Raw genomic sequence first — 22,739 nt, forward strand, 5'->3', positions numbered from 1 at the left:
TGTCCCTCTTTGTTTTGGCCTTTTCCTCTACTTCAAGCATCAGTCAGAGAGAAGTTTCTTTAAGACACACAACACTTGATTTGTTGCTTGTTTCAACTAGTAAACAAGCTAAACTCCTCTTACAATCACATTCTTACTGCAAGCTGGCCAAGATTTGATTCTTATTATTGCTTAAGAGAATTCATTCCCTTAACAATTCCTTCCTTCCTTCACCTCTCTGCACGCTGTCTCCGCTCCTTCTAGGCTTCTTTGTTCCCCTTCATGCACATGCCGGCATCTTAGATTCATAGAATCACTAGGTTGGAAAGGACCCACTGGATCATGGAGTCCAACCATCTTTTTCACTTTCCTCATGGCATGACAAGCACTGCAACCTCCCTTTGAGGGGAGGCCATTCCCAAACCAGTCTTTGGGCACTTCATACACACAAATAGCTCCCCAGCACTGCCAGAACCCTTCCCCACACTTCCCCGCTTGCTTTTGGGGGGTTTATCTGAGCCCTGACCGCCGCTCCAGCCCTTTTTTCCCGACGCCCCCGCGCCGCTGACCGCCTGAGGCGGCGGAGGCAGCGCCGCGCGCTCCCTGAGGGAGAAAAAGGCGCCAAACCCCACGTGACGTCCACGGCCGCACCCCCATCACCTCCTCCCCAGCCTGCTGGTTCCCATCCGCAGATTCGCCACGCTAAGCACGGCAGGGCGGAGAGCCGGGGAGCCACCCCGTGAAGAACATCCCGCTCGCATTTTCCCCTTGCCGGCGCAGGGTGAGCCCGCCGGAGACGCCGCGGTGCCTGAGAAGTGCCTTTCTCCCCGCTTCCCCGCTGCCTCGTTGCCGGTAACGGCGGCGCTGCGCCCCGCGCGCAGCGTTCCGCAGATTCGCCACGACGTCTGCCCCATAAGGAATGCGGGTGGAACGGTTGAAAAAGAGCTTAGAGATCATCCAGTCCCACCCCTGCACTGGGCAGGGACACCTCCCACTGGATCAGGGGCTCCAAGCCCCATCCAACCTGGCCTTGAGCCCCTCCAGGGATGGGGCAGCCACTACTGCTTCTTTGGGCAACCTGGGCCAGGGCCTCCCCGCCCTCAACATGAAGAATTTCTTCCTAATGTCTAATCTAAATGTCCCCACTTCCAATTTAAAGCCATTCCCTTCACTCTAGCACTACCTGCCCCTGTAGAACGCCTCTGTAATCCCCTCTGTTTTCAGTCTTTCCCTGTCTCCAAGGCAAGGTCAAGCAGGGAGCTGGAAGCAGCTCCAAATTAGCAAGAATTTTGACTGTCGCAAAGTTTCATAATGACATTAAAATTAAACCTTGGGAAGTAACAGAATATGCATAAGATTTCTGGGAAAATTTATACACATGCACCTAAGTGGGAAGTATCTTCTGTAACCAGGTTTTGTCTTGCTGCACATCATTGATGGAGATCGCTCCCTCGTGATGCCCAGGCCTGATAAAGGATGTTTGCTTTCTAAAACTCCAAAATGAGTCTTAGAGGGTTGATTCGCTGGGGTTTTCGCGCATCCCTCCAGCGCCTTTTCCCACCTCCCCAAGGGCTGGGCTGCGGCCTCGCCGTGGCGAAAGTGCGGAGTCCAACGCGCAGGCGCTGGGGCTGGGGCCGCGCCGTGGCGAAACTGCGGAGCCGAACGCGCAGACGCCGTGCGCGCCGCCCCGGCCCGGGGGGAACAAAGGCAGCGCGGCCGCCGCGGCGGGTGAGTCCGGGCCGGGGGCGGCGGGGCGGGCCTGACCGGCGACAGGGGGCTGAGGCCTCGCCGGGAGCGGTGCTAGAGGGAGAGGAGGGGTGGGGGGCTCCGGTAGCAGCGGCGGGGACCGAACCATCCCCCTTAAGGCCGGTGGGGGCTGAGCATCCATGGGCGGTGGAGGGAGGAGAGGAGCGGGGTGGGGTGGGGGGGGGGTTGGGGCGGGGTCCGTTGGCGGCGGAGGAGGGAGAGGAGTATGGGTCAGGGGTCTCCGGTAGCGGCTGAGGAGAAGTGGGGGGTCTCCGGTAACGGCAGCGGTGACTGAGCCCTCCCCGTTAATGACGGCGTGGTCTGAGCATCCGTAGGCGGTGGAGGGAAAGGAAGAGTCCGGGGGGAGGAGGGGGTGTCTCCGGTAGCGGCGGTGGAGGGGGAGCTGGGGTGGGGATTCCCGTTAATGACGGCTGGGAGCGAGTCCTCCCCGTTAATGACGGTGTGGGCTGATTATCTATAGATGGTGGAGGGAGAAGAGGGGCTGGGGGCTCCCGTAGCGGAGGTGGAGGGAGAGCAGGGGCGGGGGTGACGGCAGTGGGGACCGAGCCTTCCCCGTTAATGACGGAGGGGGCTGAGCATCCATAGGCGGTGGAGGTAGAGGAGGATGGGTCGGGGAGCCCTCCCGGTTAGCGGGAGAGCTGTTTTCAGCTGAAAGAGAGGAGATTGAGGTGAGATTTTAGGGAGAAATGTTTTCCTGTGAGGGTGGGGAGGCCCTGGCCCAGGTTGCCCAGAGCAGGGGTGGCTGCCCCATCCCTGGAGGGGTTCAAGGCCAGGCTGGATGGGGCTTGGAGCCCCTGATCCAGTGGGTGGTGTCCCTGACCAGGGCAGGGGTGGGACTGGATGGGCTTTGAGGTCCCTTCCCACCCAAACCATTCTATGATTCTCATATGACAATGACATAAACCTGTGTGCTTTCCATTCCTTAGAAAGTACGTTCATTTTTCAAAAAGAGAGCTCCTTAGGTTTTTGGAAGTTTTTTGCCTTTATTTCAAAATTGACAAAGTCTTTGGTAATTAACAGTGACTACAGGAACTGAATATCCAAAGATTTATGGGTGCAAGGGTGTAATACTTACTAGCGTGATCTTCTTTTGTCTTTCAGAAGTACAAATATAATGTCAGGTGACTGAAAATTTGCCTATCAAAATGTCAAGTAAGTTCTCAGATTTTTTCGTCATTTAACTGGTGAAGTAAAGATCTGGTTCAGCAGAACCTGGTTGTGAGATAATGCTATTTTTCCTTGCATTAAAAAGAATTATGGGAAGTGTGGTCATTTCTGACCAGAACCCTGAGCTTTGAATCTCGCTGATTTCTGACATATTATTTTCATGGGAAATCCAAATATCCCATCTTCTCCTAATTCCTGTTTCAATGCATTCTTTGCTTACCCTCTTTTTAATTGATGCACATATAAATGCTTTCATATTTTTCAGTCTTATGCTTAAATAAAATGCTGGCAATATAGCAGTGGTGTGGTCTTAGATTATTTCTCTCCTTTCTTTTGTGTTCTTTGCTTTACACACTCTGGTGGCAAAATGCAAAGTCTTTTGGGAGTTGAGTTGCTGTCTTATTTTTGTTAATTGCTTAGAAATGTTTGCCACAGCAGATGCCTTATAAAGAATTTGTTCAAATTTTCAATAAAAAAAATTACTTGCATTTATATCTTTAACAGAAAGGCCATCTTATGCCCCACCTCCTACCCCAGCTCCTGCAACCGTAAGTATAGTGATTTTTCTCATTAATACAGAGATGGTAATACAGCCTTTAATAACTCACCAGAGCAATAATTATGGAGTTGCATCACCTCCCTGTATTGAAAACACAAATGAGTTGTATTTCATTACTAATATGATATGCATTGCTTAAATTAACTTCTTTTTTTTTTTTTTGGAAGCAATTTGTGGAAGAGAAGCTGAATAAACTTGTTTCATCTTTAAGGCCAGATCCTGCAGATACTTAATTTTCTGTAAGCAGTCAGTTTGTTTAAAATAATTCCCAGTGGGTTGCAGCAGCGTACTTGAGTGATTAAGAACAGACTTGTATATTTAATTTCAAAATTGCCACTCAGATGGTGCCCAGATGGTGGGCAAACAGTGCATTTTTTTCATGCTCCTGTTGTTCGCTGAGCTGATTTCCTACAAAATGCAGGAGTATGCAAAATTCAGTTATATTGGTTCAGAACAACAAAGTGCTTACAATGCCAGTCTGATTCAGATTTCTTGCAATTTTGGAGTCCGGCATGAGACATATTTTCATTCCTAGTTCAATGGTATTTGATGACATTAAGGGGAATACTAACAGTAGCTGTGAATCAAGTCCAGTTGCGTTCATGCGTGTATAAAAAGGTGCTGAGGTAACAGTATCCTGTGGTCAGGAAAGTGTTTGGAAGCAAATGCACCTCTTGTGCAGCGTTCACATTTCAAAATAGCTTGTATTTTAAGAGTAGCACTAGCAAATACAAATCTTGTACAAAAGAGCGAGAAAAGATGCCCTAGTGAAATATTTCTAGGAAAGAAAATTTGAAGACTTATCCCGTAGAGTGTCCCTGATCTCTGCATCTGGGGTGAAAACTGCAGGGTGGAATTTAGATGAAATGTGATCCCTCAGATTTATTGTGCCGTACCTTTAAATTTAAAAAGGCTTGAAAGTGATATTATGTACAAATATAAGCTATGTTCTTAAAAACTTGCCTAAATAAAACTGTTTTGCGTAGTTTGTTCAGAGTTTTCATTTTGCACACGACTTGATTTGTGCTGTATTAGAAGGAACACGATGGTATCCACTCTTACATCGAGAACTGTGTGTTTACCTGTGTGATTCCCCAGGGATGCAACTTGCATACAGAGGTTGTTGAACAGTGTATATTGGTGTGGGGCGTGTTTTTAGTCAAGTTAGAAGCATTCAGAAGGATACACAAATTCCAAAACTGCAACTTCTGACATGCATTACATTCAGGAATGTTCCTTGTATTTTATCCAGCCTTTGAAAACGTGATCTGTGCTCATTAATGCAAGTCACAAATTGTTCTTCCACTGCCAGTTCCATTTACAACAGTCAACAAAATATCAGTGGTTCTCATAACCACAGTGTCAGAGCTGGAGTGAAAACTCTCCATGTAGTGCAAGGTCACTCCCTTGTACCACTGAAATCCTGTCTTGCAGAATTGAGCAGCTGGACGATTACAATTGTCATCTGATTGTATTGGAGAGATGTAGTTCAACATGCTGAAAACTTGTGGAGAATATAGAAAACGAGTAAAATGGTGTCTTGTTCAAGTTGTGAATGTGTGTATCATCCTCACAGGCGTAGGCCGAGTAAAAGCCACCTGCTCTGACAGAGTTCAAGAAGTTTGGCAATAAAATATGTATTTAGAGGATAATTGTTAAAGGATAATTTTACTCTGTATGTTTAGAAATAAAATACACTACAGTGTGTCTGCATGTACTTGAAAACTTAACAAGTGAATGTAGCTTACAGGTTGGTTTTGTTCAATGTTTGTTTGTTGTGTCTTGGTTCCTAGGGTCCTGAACTGAATTGTAGCATTTTTGTACCCATAATTTAGAATGGGTCTGGTCAGCGACTCACTTTAAAACTTCAAAATATGTATTTCTTATTAGGGCCAAAGCAATACTAAAGAATGGAACACTGCGGATGACACTTACATGTCTAGAAACACTATATATATATCATTGGTGATACATATATCGACAATGTATATGTGGAACATCAAGAATTCTAATGGAATGATAGGACCACCACTGTCAGGACCTGATCACATTTGCTGTTAGATAGTTCATTTTTTTTTTTTTCCCAACAAAATTTGGGAAGGAATGGGGGATAATGGAAGGAGAGATATTTATGGGAGAAAGGGAGTATAGCAAACTCTCTGATACTCGATTGTATGTGGATGATAAGTAAGAGAGATTGCAAAGAGTTTAGATGTATCTCTGCATTACTGCAGTGCGAACAAACTAATCTACTCTCCAGGATGAATGAAGATGTGTTGAGTAACTTCTTAAATTGTCCCGCATCCAGTGATCTGCTAAGAATGGTTTGTAGTTTCCAACCTGTAGATGTTATTGCAGGGGTTCTTCACCTCTGCCTGCCTGCCTCATAACAGAAGGACATCGCTGTTAATTGTCTTCTCTCCCAGCTTCCTAGTTCTCCCAATTATTTAACTTTTGCAAGCCACCAGGAAAGTCTTCACATGCCAGGAGCGGTTCACGGATGGTGCTTGGGGAGGTTTTTTTGCCCCTGTTTGTTGACAGCATAATAGAAAGGCAGAAGGACGGGAAGAAGAGCAGACATGGGTTTTCATTGGTATAGTAAATGTTGGTATTGGGGATTTCTGCCTGATTGCTGTGTGCTGTGTTGCCTTCTAAGCTTAACCCTTTGGATATAAGAGTTTCTGGATTACTGATGGCTTATGTTGGAATATTTTGCTAGCCATGAGCTGGATTTATAGAATACTTGTTTAAATGAGTTGCACACTTAATAGAAATAAAATCACCAACTTCAGACAGAAGTTTGTAGTGACACATTTGCTTAAAAATCCTGTTCCCTTAACAGGTTTGTACTGGAGTAAGTTTTGTGTGTTGAGAAGATACCAACTGCTACACCTCATTTGCTTGTTTAAATTCCGATTGCTTTTGCATGCCATATTGCAGTTCATTTTCATTTCTGTGTTTTCCTCGTTTGAGCTCATTTCTCATTCGTGTTTTTGTCTCATTTGTTTCCATCAGCAAATGCCCAGCACACCAGGGTTTGTGGGATACAATCCATACAGCCATCTGGCCTACAACAACTACAGGCTGGGAGGGAACCCGGGCACCAACAGCCGGGTCACGGTAGGAGAATCAACTATTACATCATCCAGCAAACAACAGGAATTGACCAGAATTGGCTTTAGAGTTAGGTTCTTCTGAATCTTGGCTACCGCCACTTCTTTAAAGAAACAAAAAAATTACTTCTGATTCTTATTCCCCACCCCTAACCCCTTCCCTTTTGCTCTGAAACATTTTGCAGGAAAACGGACTTCTACTCACCAAAGAAAGTATGTGGTAATCATGTATGATGCAGAACTCCAGAAAGACAGATTTTGTGGTCTTCAGTGACCGCTGCATGCATAGGAGCGGGTTCTGTAGCATGGGTGCAAATACTCAGAGGGAGGGAACGGCTCATTTTGAGGTTTATTAGCAGAAAAAGAAGGAAGAATAATTTGCAGACTGGAGGTCATTGATAGTCGTTGCATCATACCCTTGAGCCATGCAAGAGATACATAAGCGTTTTCTTTCCAGTCTTAGTCTGGTAATAACTGCAAAGTCCCAAGTTCAGAAATGATGTTTTTTATCAAAAGTGCAATGATAGTAAAACAGAATCCTTTCAGATCTTATGGACTCTGTCAGTGTGTGGAAAATGGATGCAACATTCATTTTTCATGGGTAAACAAAGTGAGGTGAAGTCAAGTGATGAGAGAGGTGACGGCTTCTTTCAAATACAGATAAAGTCCTGAGCACTGGATGCCATTAGGAAACTAATAAAGACTGTGGAAGTGTAGCACTGTTGTAACTAACACAGCAGAAGTACAGTAAATCACTATTTAAAAAAAAAAAAATCTATAATACTTAAAGCTTTCCTGTTTAAAACTTTCTGCCTCAAAACATCATTAGTTTGGAACGTGAGAGATTTCTCAAGGAATAAATATATGGTGCTTTTAATGAAGTGTACTCTTTTTATGCCTCTCTTACATAAGCCCTTCTTTCACACTTCATATATATGAAGTTCATCTGGTTTGTTGAAATGATTACAGAAAAGACCTTCCTCGTACAAGCTGGAACCTGTTGAACGTGCAGTCTGACTATAGACTTTTTTCCTTATACAAGAATAAGTTAGGTTTTGTCTGAGAACTTCCATTGTTTCTGTATGTCATAAGCATATACAGCCTCCTTGGCCATGCATATCTCAATATATGTATGGTGTCTTTAAATCCCTGTTAATTTAAAAGCATTAAACAGTTTCCGTTAATGTTTTTCAAATCCATCTGTATGTGTATATATGTATACATTTTGGTAATGCATATACCTCATGTACATTATTTATACGCAGTTCTGTACGCATTATTTCATAGAGCTCCATAAATTCAACAAAACAAAAAATATCAGTAGGAAAAAAGTTGAAAGCTGAATACTGAACGAGAGCCTTTGTGGCCAAATCACAGCATTTGCTTGTTTATGACCACAGTCCTAAAACATGTTGAAACTGCTTTCTATTTCTTATGAACATACTTCCACTTAATGTAACGGAACTTCTTGCATGTGTAAGTGCTTGAAGAGTGGAGTTTTCAGAACCTGTGGTTGACAGGGGCTGTAATGTAACTGTGCTGCTCTAGAAGAAAACCCTGTCCAGTGTTTTGTAGATAAAGAGAACGCAGCAACTTCCAATTATCAACACTTAGTGCCCGCTGTCCTTCTGTATAGTGCAAGCAGTGGGCTTGACAGTGCACAAGCCTGAAGGAAGATGAGAGCACAGAAGGTTGTTACAGCCTAATTTGAGCAGTTTGGTACAGCTTGGGAACAAATAATGCACAGATCAGTTGTAGAGGACTGTTTTGTTTTTACAACGAGTAGTTTAACTGGCTCCAAATTACAATTTTTGCAAAACAAAAAATTTGTTGCTAAAATGATTTGTACATCTCTAACTTCACAGTCTTAAACTTTCTGCTTATGTTTTGTTACCTATAGAGTAGCCACAGTAAATTTGTCAAAATAGGTTAAACAGATAGCTTAGCACATGTGAAAAAAGCAGCTGCTGGGATTGGCATTTTTGTGTAAATGCCTGAGCTGTGTATTTCAGTTTTGAGAATACGGAGCCCTTTTGAAGACTGACTTAGTTACTGCTCTGTAAAATTATGGATGGAAAGACAAACTTAAATGGGAAGAACGTTACTGCAAGGGCCAGCTCTAGTTATAGTGCCTGCTCGCAGTCTGGGTAATTGTTTTGGTGAAGTTGCTTGCTTCTCTTGGTGGGAGTGTGTGTGCTTTGTGTTAGCTGCACAAGAATGAATGTTTTCCGAAACTAGTGTGAATCGAAACTGTCTGTTCATCGCATTAACAAATGGATTTATTCGGTTCTTTTATAGGCTTCCTCTGGTATTACCATCCCAAAGCCCCCCAAACCCCCAGACAAGCCACTGATGCCCTACATGAGGTACAGCCGGAAGGTGGGTACACGGTGTCAAACGTGTAATAATAAAAGTTAGTGTTTCTATGTGCTAACAATTAATTGCTATTATCTTAGTTTCAGCTTCTAAACTTTTACTTCTAACAGCCTGCACATTCTTTAAGGGAATTGTAAAGTACAGATGCATTGCCCTTCAGGATAAAGGCAGCAGTAGTCTGTCCATACAGTTGCCAATTTCTGGGGGGAACAGTTTTCTCTAAAATGATAATTGCTACCACTGTCTCTGCTGACAAGGATCCACCCTGCCACATTCAGAAGTGCCTGTGACTTTCTGAGAGAACTTTTTTATATAAAGGAAGTATTCCTTGCGTTATACTGGGCTTGGTACAGTGCTGTAGCTGGACTGAAGAGTAGCAATGAGTGGACTTTGCATGTTCTCCTTCACCAACCTAGCCTGTGGCAACGTTTACTTCGCTATTCTATGAACTGTTTGACAGAAAGTAGGAGAGAGACTCTTGTGGAGTCTGAAATCTGATGGGGCATGGGGAGGGCATGTCAGCCTGTCTGAAGCGGGTGAGCCAGAAGGAAATTCTTCCACTTCTGGTAAAGTATCTTTACCAGCATGTCTTTCTTAGGCAAAAAAAACCATCAACAAAAAAAAAAAAGTCAAGTGGCGCAGCAAGAAATAACACTGGCAGCTCTCTCCTTGGTTTTTTCTCCCTATAAAGTTAGGAACTTTTTTTTGGTGGAGTCAGAACTTGTTGGAACTCAAATTGATCAGCAAGACTGAAAAATATTGTGAAATGTTACATTCTGATCTGAAAAGCTCAGTGCTCTTTATCATAATCCACTGCTGGATGTGTTTACTCAGTAGCATTTTTCTTTCCCAGAGATGCAGCGATGTGCATTTAAGAAGAGAATTAAGAGGGTTAAAGGCAATATTCTCATGAAACCCCAGCCATTTCAGCAATTGCCTGTTTCAGTAGATGGCTTCCTACTGACCTCCTGCCCCAGAAAATAATCGAGATAGTTTAGCCAGACTCATTCCTAACTTAATCCTGTTTTTCATGGTGATTCCAGAAAGAACACTGAGATGACAGTATAAAATGTTTAATTTGGAAGTATTTAGATATCATTAGTAAAGCTCCAGCTGTTTCTGTTAAGGTCTGGGACCAAGTGAAGGCGTCCAATCCTGATTTGAAGTTATGGGAAATTGGCAAGATTATTGGAGGAATGTGGCGAGATCTCACTGATGAAGAGAAGCAAGAGTATTTGAATGAATATGAAGCTGAAAAGGTAAATGGAAGAAATCTGGGATGTTTATTACAGCTGATTCTTCTAGGAACTGGTCGGAGAAGAAAAATTCATCTTACCCATGCAGTGGTGTATGAGGCATTCACGAGAGCCCTGTATGTAACTTAAATGGAAGTATGTCCTGACACGTCTTAGACTTTTTTTTAATAACTGTACATCAACTGTGACTGGTCAGTTTTTAGACCTAATTCAAAATGAAGTATTTATAATTGAGTGTCGGTATTAACTGTTTAATGAACGGATTTGATTGTACAACATCAGTATTGAAAAGATTGTCTCAACACCAAAATCCTCTTTCAAAACTGGTGCTCTGCAACTACTGCTGTTGTCATGAACGTGTTCGTAAAAGACTTCCAGTCACGTAGGGTTTGGTTTTCGTGGTGTGATCTGGTATAACTCCACGCTATGGCGTAGTGTTTTGTTTCTTAATAGAAAAATGCTACCGCTTTTAGGGGTTTCTTGTGGTTTTGTTTTGGTTTTTATTGATCTTCGTGACAAAAGATGACAGCTACCTCCTGTGTCTGGGTTGGTAAGTGCTGAGGACCTGTACAAGACTTACTGTGATCCTAAGGTACAAAGGGAAAACTGTCCAGCTGCTGTGTCGTGCTTAAACCTGGCAGGCTGTCTATAACCTGGTCAAACCTGAGCTGGTTTTATTCCCAATGAATAGAGAAGTTGAAAAAAAATGAAGGAATTCTACTTTTTAACTTGGTAATGATGTTTAGATTGTAAGCTCCTTGGGGCAGGGGCCATCTTGTTTGTATTTTTACAGTGCCTAGGTAGGATGCCAATCCTAATCGTATAGCAAACAAGACCTTTAGGTACTTCTAACAATGTTGTAAATTATATTTCTCATTGGAAATACCTCAAACCACTGTACAAAATCTAGACATGGCATATTTTAAAAGTGAGATGAAGGAAAGCAATCCAGATGGAAAAGTCCTTCACAGAATGTGAAATAGTGATGCAGTTCTGCTATCAGGAGGAGACGGTAGTCTGGCTGCAGCGTTCTGTATCATCCCAGTGCAGGGATGGATCAAAGAACGGAAAAAACAGTAGTTGTTTGGCAAACTGGTTCATGGCGTACTGGAATAAGGAAAGAGAAGAAAACGGAGTCAAAGATCTAGTTAGAACTCCAGAGGTGTATTGAGAATATTGTAAGCTAACTCATTTTTTTAATCTTATTGATGAGTTCTTTGTTCCTAAATGCCTTGTTCTGAGGTGTTTTATTTTTAAATCTCAAAAAAAAAAAAAGCTATCATAAGATTTTGCAGGTGTTACAACTGAAATGTACCTAAAAGCCCAGCTAGTGTGTTCAAAACATGAATGACTGTGGAAGAAGTTCTAATTTGTACAAAGAAAGACTGTGACAATACGATCCTTTGTGTATCAGCCAGAGGATTCAAAATAGTTTTGTGTTACTACAGTTTGAGTTGTACAGACTACACTTACGCCAAGTCTGAAATTGTCCAGTGGTGCAATCAAACAATATTGGTCGCATTGCAGATAGAGTACAATGAGTCCATGAAGGCCTACCATAACTCCCCCGCGTACCTCGCCTACATCAACGCAAAAAGTCGTGCCGAGGCTGCGCTGGAAGAAGAAAGCCGACAGAGGCAGTCACGCATGGAGAAGGGTGAACCGTACATGAGCATCCAGCCAGCAGAAGATCCCGATGGTAAGCGGAAGGGAATTTGTATGCAAGTCCAGTGAGACAATCTCATTACAGGCTTGGCAGCATAGAGGAACGACCGCAGATATGGGCAGCCACCAGTGCACGGCTTCCACGATGCCTTTGTGTTTTGATACCCTTAATACTGATATTTGTTATCCAATCTTATTTCAGACAGCTGACAGCTGACTCTCTTGTGTTTCCAGAAACTGAGGTGGCAAGCCATTGGCAAAAGTTATTCCAGCCCTTAATTATGTGTGAAGTAATGCTTACAATTCGAAACAAACAAGTCTGTAATGGCTTTAAAATATGCATTGTAAAAGGCTTAGGTGCCCGATTTAATCCAGCTTGAATGGAATTTGGCGCTTTGTTACCAGAAGCAGATAATTCTGACAGGTAGAGTTTTGCTGTTATTAAGAGCACCTGAACTCTGAGTGTGTTCAACTGTCATTTGAGATGGTTTAGAGAATCAGTTCCCTTCACTGTGACAAGCTGATGCGAAAATCTGTAGGTTTATTTGACTGCAAGGAAATGCACCCCACCCAGTGGGAAAACTCTAGCTTGCACACCTGATGTCTGCTTTTAAATTCATGACCGAATACTTGTTGAAACCTGAGGGTGAAAAATGTACGCAGTTACACCCTTCTCCCCCCCTTCTTGTAAAAGCACACCCTTGAGATAAAGCTTATGACAAAGAGCGCTTTCCTGAGTGTGAGGTAACTGCAAAAGTCATGTAAATACATTTAATGTTCCAGTAGCTGGTATTTGGGGACTTCAAATTCTGTTCTGTGTTACCTGGGCCAAGTGAACACGGCCAGAACCAGCTGCATGAGGCCTCGCGTTGCGTCTGTTCCCATCTGGGACAAAGCAGCCGGTCATTTCCTGTGACAGCAGAAATGTGGCTTCTGTCCGATCTTGCACATCACTAGCATCAAGGACTTTTAATATAAAAGGAATCTGATTAAGCAGACGAAAGCACAGATTTAGAGAGACCAATTTCCTTAATACTTCCTTGTCTCCTGCAGATCTATTGTTTTCCCACTGTTTTTCTGCATTTGCTTCATCTCATCAGATACCTCAATGAGAAACTGAACATAACAGTTTGAAGTAAAGCTGATAGAAACTTAATTGCACTGGATGCCTGGTAAAGTTTTCTGGCATGATCTGTTAGCATTCTCCTTAAGTGTTCCATGAATAGTCAGAGAGTGATCTCCATTAGGAAGACAATGCAAAATAAATTCAACTTCTGGACTTATGACATCATTCTGGAAGATAATTCATGCTTGTTGCTTAACATTTTAATACTCAACTAAATAGAAATTATACTTGCAGAACTGTCTTCTCAGTTAGGTTCCTTGGCAATACTTCATGCTACTTAATTATTGTGCTTTAAATTCTAAGCAGTTTGACGTGAATTTTTTTGAGTCTGCTTTGTAGATGAGTGCTTGATACCGAAACTGCAGAGCGTGGTTTGATTTTTATTCTATTGAAAGGCCTTGCCTGCTTTTCTTGAAGAAACACGGGAGGGGTCAACACAGAAAGGCTTCTGGCTTCTGTGGGCTGGAAGCTTTTGATTGCTGCTAGATACAGGAAAACATGTTACTTAGTTCTGCTTTGTAGCATCAAACTGAATTTTACTTCTAAAATTAATACCTAGTACAATCCATAATGCTGTAGTTCCTGTTAGAGTCTGTAACTAGATTAAAATTCTCAATGTGCTTTGTCTTGCCATTAATTGGAAGCTCAGTTTGGACAGCAATAAAAAACAAATCCTTGACCTGAAATATTCTTAGATCTTAGTAGTTAATCCTAGATGCATCTCAGAGAACAGAGCTGATGGACCATGTATAATTTCTTTTTCCCTGCAAGAGCTTGCTCTGTGGGCTTGTGTACTTTTTCTCTTGAAGTCTATTTTTTTCAGTAACTGCTCTTTAGAAAACTGCATTTTCTAAAGTAAAAAAAAAAAAAATCACTAATCAAATGCTCTTGTTAATTTGCTATGAATGTTCAGTGATGAGTAAACAAGTATCACTGCTTCATGCTTTCATTCCTCAGTGTTTAAAAAAATAAGGTTTTTTTGATCAATGCTACAAAGCTTGTTTATAGAGTAGTTGCCTCTCCTGTTGGTGTTTTGCGCTGGGTGTTTTGGTAACATCATTAATCAGGAATGGGGTTTTTTGTTCGATCTATTAAGTATCAGTCCCTCTTACTCTGGAACGCAGAAAGCCACACAGTAAATAACCAGTTCCAGACATGTGGGACGTGCATGTAAAATCATAGCAGTTACAGCCATGTCAGGGTCAGTGGTGTTCTATCCTCATTGCCTTTTTTCTGATTACTTGTATTTGTTAGCATGAACTTTGTGATGTGACCTCAACTGGTGTTTATTTTAGTGGTAACATGTACTGTGCCATTAGACCTGGTACTCATTTTGTGGAATTAAAGCAGCTGTGCTTAAAACTCTTGTTCCAGATTACGATGATGGTTTTTCCATGAAGCACACGGCCACAGCTCGTTTCCAAAGAAACCATCGTCTCATCAGTGAGATACTGAGCGAAAGTGTGGTGCCTGATGTCCGCTCTGTTGTCACCACAGCCAGGATGCAAGTTCTTAAGCGCCAGGTTCAATCTTTAATGGTTCATCAGGTAAAGATAAATTATATGAGGGCAGTTAAACATAATGGTGTTGGGCTGTACTCCAAGTCTCGGGTTGTTTGATCGTCTGCGTGACTATTCTTGTTGGGTGTCAATGTTCTGTACGCTCGAGTGGCTAATCCCTGGGCTTTCTTGGAGGCTGCAGGACGTGAGACTTCACCTTCTGTCCTCCATCACGTTAAACTGTATTTTGTTCTTAAGTATTAATTCCATAGCTCTTCATTCTTAATACGTAACCCTTCTGTATGTAGTGTCAGTCTTCTCTTTCATAGGTAGAGTTGTGACTTCCAGGTAGCTTATGACTCATAATCCTGTTTGTAATGTTTCTTATTACAGTAAATCCTCCCTATTGTAACATTTTTCTTGGAAATCTAAATGCGTACAAAGAAATCTAGCAAGGTCGCTCTTGCACTTTTCACTCAGCTTTGACTGGGCACATGCCTGTATTTTCCAAACAAGCATGTTAGCAGAAGTGTCCTGTCCAAACAGTCAGTATAGGTGCCAAAAACCGAGACCAGAATGAGACAAGAGATTAATTGCTATTTTTAATTACCAAAAGCAGATCGGAGGATGGATGGGGATGGTATCCCTTCTTTCTTTTCAATTGTGGTCTTTCTACTTCAGAGAATGTAATCATTGGCGGGGTTTATATACCGTGGTGTGTATGATATGAAAGAAAATGCATAGATTTTATGCTGGCAGATTCACCTGTGTTTTTCATTTATAATATGCCCAGCCAATCCTGAATTACTGCATAGACCCATTTATTGTTCATACTTTCCAGTTCAAAATTCTTAGCTATTGCGTATTAGATCAACGAAGGCATTCGGATGTTTATATATTACATAGGTATATTTTTCAATATTGGTGTAAATGTTTTTGTACCTAACTGTAACCGTTGTCCAGTTTTTCATAGGGCTGCATAGTAAGGTTCTGATCATTTGTTTGATTTCCAGCGTAAACTAGAAGCTGAGCTTCTGCAAATTGAAGAGCGTCACCAGGAAAAGAAGAGGAAGTTTTTGGAAAGCACAGAATCCTTTAACAATGAGCTTAAAAGGGTACAGCTCTCACTTTTCTCCACTTACTCTGAGGGATACTACTAGTTACCTGTTTGTACAAGTGCTCTGCCTGCTTCTTAGCTCTGGATTGTTATGTGTAATTACATGACGGGCTGCAGTGTCGTAGCTCTTAGCGCTCAGAGCTTGTGTTTGTGCTACTCCAGTGACCTTTAGTGGTGACATTCAGCAAGTGCAGTTTAAAAATGCCTTCAGGCTCGATTGGCTTTATTCACCAGAGTACAGGTCAAAGAAAGTGGCCTAAAGCCACTATAGGGAACGTGCAGCTCTGTCCTTGGCTGCCATCACGTAGCAAGGTTTAGGTTGTTTCTTTATCCATTCTTTTTTCTTAATATTCCTTTATATCCCTCCCTTCTTACTGAGGCATTAAATGTGAACTTTGTCGAGTCAAAAGAATTATGCTGCATGTAGAAACATTGAACTCACAATCAGGGTTTACTGATGTTTTGTTGTTCAGTGTAACTAGGGTAGTAAAAGCTCTCCCTTTTTTTTTTTCTAATTGCTAGTTATGCAGTTTGAAGGTGGAAGTGGATATGGAAAAAATTGCAGCTGAAATTGCTCAAGCTGAGGAACAGGCTCGCAAGAGGCAGGAGGAACGGGAGAAAGAAGCAGCTGAACAAGCCGAACGCAGTCAGAATAACATGGCAGCTGAGGAAGAACAGGCAGCTAACAAGGCAGAGGAGAAGAAAGAAGAGGAGAGTGCTCCAATGGAGACAGGTAACTGGTTTGAAGACCAGCTTTACAATTCTTGAAGGATCAGCATTAAAGTAGCTCTGCAGAGGCTTAGCCAAGAGTGCCGGGGGTTTTGCCATTAATAGGAAGGAAGGCTTCAGAAGAACAACAGTCAGAACAGTTAACTTTGTCATAGTGAACACAAGTGTTTGCTTTCTTCTCATTAAATTGCTCCTTTTGAAAGGGAAGAGGATAAGATAGCACAAAGCCTCATACAATGTTCTGTGTAGAATGTACCCAGGGGAAAAAAAGGTGTCTTCTAAACTTAACTTATCTTTTAGACATTGGTTAGCAGCGAACAACTGAGTGTTTCTTTGTCCCAGTCAACCTCTAGCATGGGTTATAGAACCACGCGTCTTTCCATGCTGCTCATAAAAGCTGATCCACAGGGATTTTTGTGTTCTGTACAGTGACATCAGAAAATTCGATTGTATTTAAGGGTATCAGAGGCTGATACCTCAGAGAGTCATTGCCGTAACAGCATGAGTATAAGGGAAAGGGGACGAAAGAGTTTGAAATCTAGTGCTTCTGGTTTAAGAATGGACATTGCTTTCTTGTGGCTGGAATTCTGAGGTCAGGCAGCTGCAGGTGACTTTCAGGATGCCACGTGCCAGGATAGTCTATCCCTTGCATCAAGAGATCATTCAGAGCTCTACCTGTTACTGCACTTTTCCAGTGATAAAAATAACGGATATGGAAAACTTTTATTTATTACAGATTCTGTTTCTTTCTAAATTCTAATTGCACATCATAAATAAATGTATTGGCATGTAAGTGACACTGAGAAATATGTTCTTACAGAAGAACCTCACCCAGAAGAGAGCACAGAAAACCAGCAGAATGGTGAAGAAGGAACATCCACCCCAGATGACAAGGAGAGTGGCCAAGAAGGGGTGGATAGCACCGCGGAGGAGGGAACCAGCGATAGCAACACTGGTTCAGAGAGCAACAGCGCAACAGTTGAAGAGCCTCCCGCAGACCCCATCACTGAGGAGAGCGAGAAGAAAGAATAAATATTGACTCATTTCATGTGTCTCTTTTTAATGAAGTACTGGTTTGATTTCCAGATGTGCTACGTGGCTTTTGTATCTTCCTTGCCTGTATCACTTGTCTCCAAAGGATACAGGGTTTATTACCATGTCAGCTAGCAGCATAGTGACGTAAAGGGGCCTTCATGGGCAAAGGATTTCTTGCAGCAGACAGAAAAGGAAACCTGATGTGTCTTAACCACAGCTGTACAATGTAGAGAGGTGCTTTTGCTTGGGATTTGTTCCCTAGAAAGGTAGCCTTGGTTTTGGTTTTCATATTAGAAATCAGGCCATCTTCCTTTCTTCCGGTTACATGACCGCAGTGAACGTGTGGTCTTTCCCAAAGGCTGTTTTTGTTTGTTTGTGGCTGAAATGAGATGCAGATGTGCTTTGTCTCTGCTGCACAGTCCTAGTCTGACTCTGCTGTGGGGTGACTGGTATTCACAACATCATGTTTGCAGCCAGGATGCTCATGTTGTGGTTGTGGAGGCTGATGGAGCTGCACAGCTGAGACATGGAGGCTTCTAGAGAGGTTAAAATGGCTGAGGAATCCTAAAGTTGATGTTAGTGTTAAGCAGAGAGGTGATGCCTGAGCTGGGTATAATCAGAGCATTTCCTTGCTCTTAACAACCAAAAAAACCCCACAGGAGCCTGCGTGTTACCTCTGTACTTTTGGTTCTTGCCAGCAAGGTTGTCTGTTAGCTGCCCAGTCCTTAAAGAAAGCTTTGGATATGCAGGAGTTCTGCTCCCTCGGTCTTTGGTTGGGGTTTTAGTGTCATCTGTTGTAACAACAGGTCTGTAAGCTGATCCACAGGGGTGAGAACTTGCTCGTGTTCTGCATGCAGCGTTTCAGGAGATCATTTCCAAAAGGGCTGAGTGAAATCTGGAAGTAAATGACCTATCTGAGGGTTTTTTTGTGATGCAAGATTCTCTTCAACTACAGCCTTCGCTTTTCTTTCCCAGATAACTCTTTTATTTGCCTTTAAGGTACCCTGCGGAGACCTCAGCCAGATAAATGGCAAATTACAAAGCAGGAGAGTGTTTAAACACATTCATCTTCCCTGAGCAGGCAGGCAACACAAATGGTAAAAAAAAAAAGTAGTTTTGCTCATCATGAGCTTTCAAAACCTCTGGGAACTCTGCAAATGTGCTGAAAATGCCACATTTTGCCCTGTATAAGCAGAAGACCAACTGAAGAAAAAAATACCCTTGATTGCAAGAGCAGATACAAGCCGTTTCATGACTTTAGAAGAGAACACATGGTGCATACGCTTCAATAAATGAGGATGTTTTTACAGAATAGTGGGCATATTGGATGGTAATGTTTTTAAATCCTTTTGGTCTTTTTTTTTTTTTTATAAGGGTCTGAAAATAATAAAATGCAACATGTTTGGGTTTTTTTTAAGGTGACAGTGGTGTGGTTCTTGTCTGTTAAGGTAGTGCCTGTGTTTGATTTAGGGCTTTCATCAGTCAGACTCCATCTAAAGCACTGAGGAGGATAAAAGCGTGGAATTCATTACTGAAACGTACTGCATACAGAAGGGGCTTTGAAATCCAAAGTAAATTCCTCAGTTGGTCGGGGCTGTTTGGATGCTGGCTGAGTCAGGAAGGATCTCTGGAGTCAGCAATCGGCTTTAAAAGCGAACAAATAGGAGAATTTGTAGAGGGAATAATACAAATCTCTGTGAACCTGTAGTTGCTGTCTGTGAGAGGCTATTCTTTAAGCTGGGTTTTACAAATCTGAAGCAGTGAAACCTGCCTGAAAACTAACAGTTTCCTACAAGAACAGGCAAATTGTTCCCACATCTGCACAAGCACTTGCACTTATACTGGTTAATTGAACTTGCTGAGTTTCTATTTCCAGCAATTAGGAAGACAGCTTTTGGAAAAATACATCCTGAGGCTTTTACAAGGAGGGGCGAGTTGCCTGGGGACCCATTTGGGGTTTACATTTCATAATTATCTGTGCCTAAATCCTGGTAATTAAGAGAGGAGGGTTATTTGTTCCACTCACTCATTAGCCTGAGGAAACTCCCATCACCAAAAATAACAGGCAAAGGCTGAAACGTGTGAAAATGTAGCGATGCCTGGACCCTGGGGCAGAATTCTCTTCACACCATGTGAATGTTGGGGTTGTCCTGGGCAGGGACAGGAGTTGGACTCGATGCTCTTTGTGGGTGCACTCCAACTCAGGCCATTCTAGGATTCTAGAGTTGTTGCTCTAAGGAAAAGGACCTGGTTTTGTGCACGCCAAACACACTCAGTTCCATCGCGCAGGGCAGTTATTCCCAATTATTTTCAACTTTTGGCAAAGAAGATTGCTCAGCCTGTCCTTCTCGGGCAGGTCTGAGTTACTGCTCATCCAAAAGCCTCTTTCCAGGCTCCTCAAGCATTTTACCTGGGTGGCAGAGCTGCAGCCCCGCTGATGTCAGTGAGGACCACATCCTCTCTGCGGGAGCTGCTGCAGACCCCACGTGCTGCTCTCTTCGCCGCCGCACTCACCCCAGCCAGCATCAAATGGGTTTATTTCCCTTGTGTTTCAACCCATTCTGTTGCTCAAAGGTGAGCAGCGTGTTCACAGGGATCGTGGAGCAAAACTTGAACTGAGAAACTGGAACGGTGAGGAGTTTTCTTAAACCCACAGAACGACACCGCAGGAATCCACACGAAGACAAAGCTTGTGTTTAAAGCTGAAGTTGTAAGTACCACGCTGTATGTTCAGAAAGGTAATTCAGATTTAAAGGAACAAATGAGATCATTATACAGAGATTCCTTTATATTAGAACCATGGAATGGTTTGACCTCAAAGTCCACCCAGTCCCACCCTTGCCCTGGGCAGGGACACCTCCCACTGGATCAGGGGCTCCAAGCCCCATCCAACCTGGCCTTGAACCTCCCCAGGGATGGGGCAGCCACCCCTGCTCTGGGCAGCCTGGGCCAGGGGCTCCCCACCCTCACAGCAAAACATTTCTCCCTAAGATCTCATCTCAATCTCCCCTCTTTCAGCCCCAAACCACCCCGCTCTTGTCCTCTCCCTGCACTCCCTGATCAAGAGCCCCTCCCCAGCTTTCCTGGAGCCCCTTTAAGTAGTTTTTGCCAGTGTAAGAATATTTCTGGATCTTAACATACACATGTGAAGATTTACTACATTTTGCTCTTCTAAAGAAAATCATTTTCTGGAACGGTTGTTGCTGCCAACACAAGGCTTTGATTTCTTAAATGACCCCAGCTGCTGCCTGGGCTGGGCCTGAGCACTCAGGATCTTGGGTGGGATCAGTTGGTGCAGGAGCAGGAGAAGACTCCACACCTCCTGTGCTGCAGATGCTTCTTGTGCAACAGCCTTGGCTTCTGGAGACCATTTGTGCTTTTCATCTGCTGCAGATTCTCAAGGTATATGTAAATAACAGTAATTATTGGCAAAGACAGGGCGTGTTGCAGCTCAGGGTGTGTGCCCAAGTGAGTAGGTGTCATCTTCAAGGGTAAAATAACCTCTCCAAGCACATGAGAACCTCCAGAACAAATGGCTGGTAGTGCTGGAACGCTGACCAGCTCCCACGGTGCCTGCCAGAGGTGCCCACGAGGGCCATGAGCATCAGGGACTGGGTGCAGGAGAGGGACCTCCTTGAGGGACCAGAAACCAGCTTCTTGCTCAGCCTTGCTGCTCCTCAGCTTGCAGTCAGCACAGGAGCCTCTTGCCTGCTCCCACCTCCTGCTGGTCACCCACTGGTAGGAATCAGCTCTCTGGGGCTCCTGGAGGCAGCACCCCCACCCAGAGGTCTTCAGCAGGACCTGAAACCCTCCCACGAGGGAGATGAAGCAGATAAAGCCCACCAGCTTGTTATGGTTTTGCTTTAGGCTCAGCGGAGCCAGCTCTCTGTTTCTCGTGTGCTGTGTCTGGCAAGCGGTTGCGAGCCCCTGATGCTGCTGTGGTGCCTCCTGGTTCCTCAGAGGGGGGAGATGTCTAGTGGCATGGGGACCACTGAGGGTGCTGGTGCTGCTGGGGACACTCTGGGGTCCCCTCAGGGGTCTGAGCCCTCTCCCCAGGTGCCTGAGTGCTGGCGAGTCCCTCACACCCACAGGGGACGCCGAGGAAGTCAAGAGGCAAATCCAAAACATTGCATCATGGCGAGGGAGTTGTTTTCTTCGGTTTGTTTTTGTCTTCAAGAAGAAAACAGGCTCTTTTTGAGAGTCTGACTCATGCTCTGCGACCTCCGACACCACCATCGCTCTGCTGTTTGTTTGGCAGAAAAAAACAAGTAGGCAAAGGTTCTCCTCTGTATTGGGTAGATCTCAAAAATATGCTTTTATCTCACCACAAAAAGACAGTCAGTAAAAGTTGTTAAGAAGTCTGGGTTAAAAAAAACCTCTTGAAAGTTTTTGGGATTTTTTTTCTTTTTGAATTACTGTAATTATCAGATTTTATCACCCAAAAACCTTCTGACCTACAAAACTGAAATATAATAATAGGCATCCAGCACAGAGCTGGTCCCAAAGGGTTTTTATTAGAATCATGGAATGGGTTGGGTTGGAAGGGACCTCAAAGCCCATCCAGTTCCCGTGCCACGGGCAGGGACACCTCCCACTGGATCAGGGGCTCCAAGCCCCATCCAGCCTGGCCTTGAACCCCTCCAGGGATGGGGCAGCCACCCCTGCTGGGGATTGTAACTTGATGGGCTTTGAGGTCCTTTCCAACCCAAACCGTTCCATCATTCTGTGATTATCGATCTCTCCCCCGTGTGATCTGCACCAATAACCAAGCGGAGATCCTAGACTGCAGGCTTGAACTCATGGATCCTGCTCAGGGTTGGTTCTGTTCTCACTGTTTTTGTTCTCAGTTCCCTTCTTTCACTTTGAAGCTTTTATTTTCCACGCTCTTCAAGGGGGTTTTTTTGAAGTGGTTTTGCAGCTATCGGGCTGGTATCTTATTTTGATGTAAATTATCACGTACAGCTTCACTTGTGACTTGTAGAGAACTATCATTTCTGTAAACAGCTAGTTTCAATTTGGTTTTTTGCACCCTATTCTACTAAAAAAGCAAGAAAAAGCCATTTTAATCCTGGCACCAGTTCCAGTCGTGGGGGCAGGAAACCAAACCAGAAAGAGTGACGATAACAACAGAAACCATGTGAAAAAATCCCAATATGATTTTTTATTATTATTTTTTTAGCCCGGGGGTGAAGGATACCAGCTCTGTGAGAGAGGGGGCTGGTTGAGCTCTTCTTAGAGAAACCAACAATGGGATTATGCCCCATTTCTGTATCCAGCCTTGTTTTAAAGACCACAGGGGACTGATGTTCTATCTCACACCTTTTAAATGTGATAACACAGGCTCGCAGGAA

The 22,739-nt window shown here is 43.5% G+C and overlaps 1 protein-coding gene and 1 long non-coding RNA gene across 5 annotated transcripts; both read left to right on the forward strand.

Moving 5' to 3' along the window:
* The first annotated feature begins 1,609 nt into the window (after positions 1-1,609).
* Positions 1,610-17,401, forward strand: SMARCE1 (SWI/SNF related BAF chromatin remodeling complex subunit E1). 4 transcript variants are annotated; one of them, XM_069877328.1, is made up of 11 exons: positions 1,610-1,707; positions 2,848-2,898; positions 3,418-3,461; positions 6,488-6,592; positions 8,884-8,964; positions 10,089-10,220; positions 11,745-11,916; positions 14,383-14,555; positions 15,521-15,622; positions 16,147-16,357; positions 17,174-17,401. In XM_069877328.1, the coding sequence occupies exons 2-11, from the start codon at positions 2,892-2,894 to the stop codon at positions 17,383-17,385; spliced, it is 1,239 nt and encodes a 412-aa protein (XP_069733429.1). In that variant the 5' UTR covers positions 1,610-1,707; positions 2,848-2,891; the 3' UTR covers positions 17,386-17,401. The 4 variants fall into 4 exon arrangements, with proteins under 4 accessions (XP_069733429.1, XP_069733431.1, XP_069733430.1 ...); XM_069877330.1 differs by lacking the exon at positions 10,089-10,220; XM_069877329.1 differs by lacking the exon at positions 6,488-6,592.
* Positions 11,923-13,660, forward strand: LOC138731396 (uncharacterized). Its single transcript, XR_011339163.1, has 2 exons — positions 11,923-13,334; positions 13,376-13,660. It is a non-coding gene; the product is annotated as an uncharacterized lncRNA (long non-coding RNA).
* Positions 17,402-22,739: the final 5,338 nt, after the last annotated feature.

The sequence above is a fragment of the Phaenicophaeus curvirostris genome, chromosome 26, assembly GCF_032191515.1.
Source record: "Phaenicophaeus curvirostris isolate KB17595 chromosome 26, BPBGC_Pcur_1.0, whole genome shotgun sequence".
NCBI lineage: Eukaryota > Metazoa > Chordata > Aves > Cuculiformes > Cuculidae > Phaenicophaeus > Phaenicophaeus curvirostris.

What these genes read in the sequence shown, in the direction of transcription:
- SMARCE1 (XM_069877328.1), top strand. An exon ending in GCCAGCAGAAGATCCCGATG is followed by an intron (nt 11,917 to 14,382) that starts GTAAGCGGAAGG and finishes CTCTTGTTCCAG; the next exon opens with ATTACGATGATGGTTTTTCC. An exon ending in GAGTGCTCCAATGGAGACAG is followed by an intron (nt 16,358 to 17,173) that starts GTAACTGGTTTG and finishes ATGTTCTTACAG; the next exon opens with AAGAACCTCACCCAGAAGAG.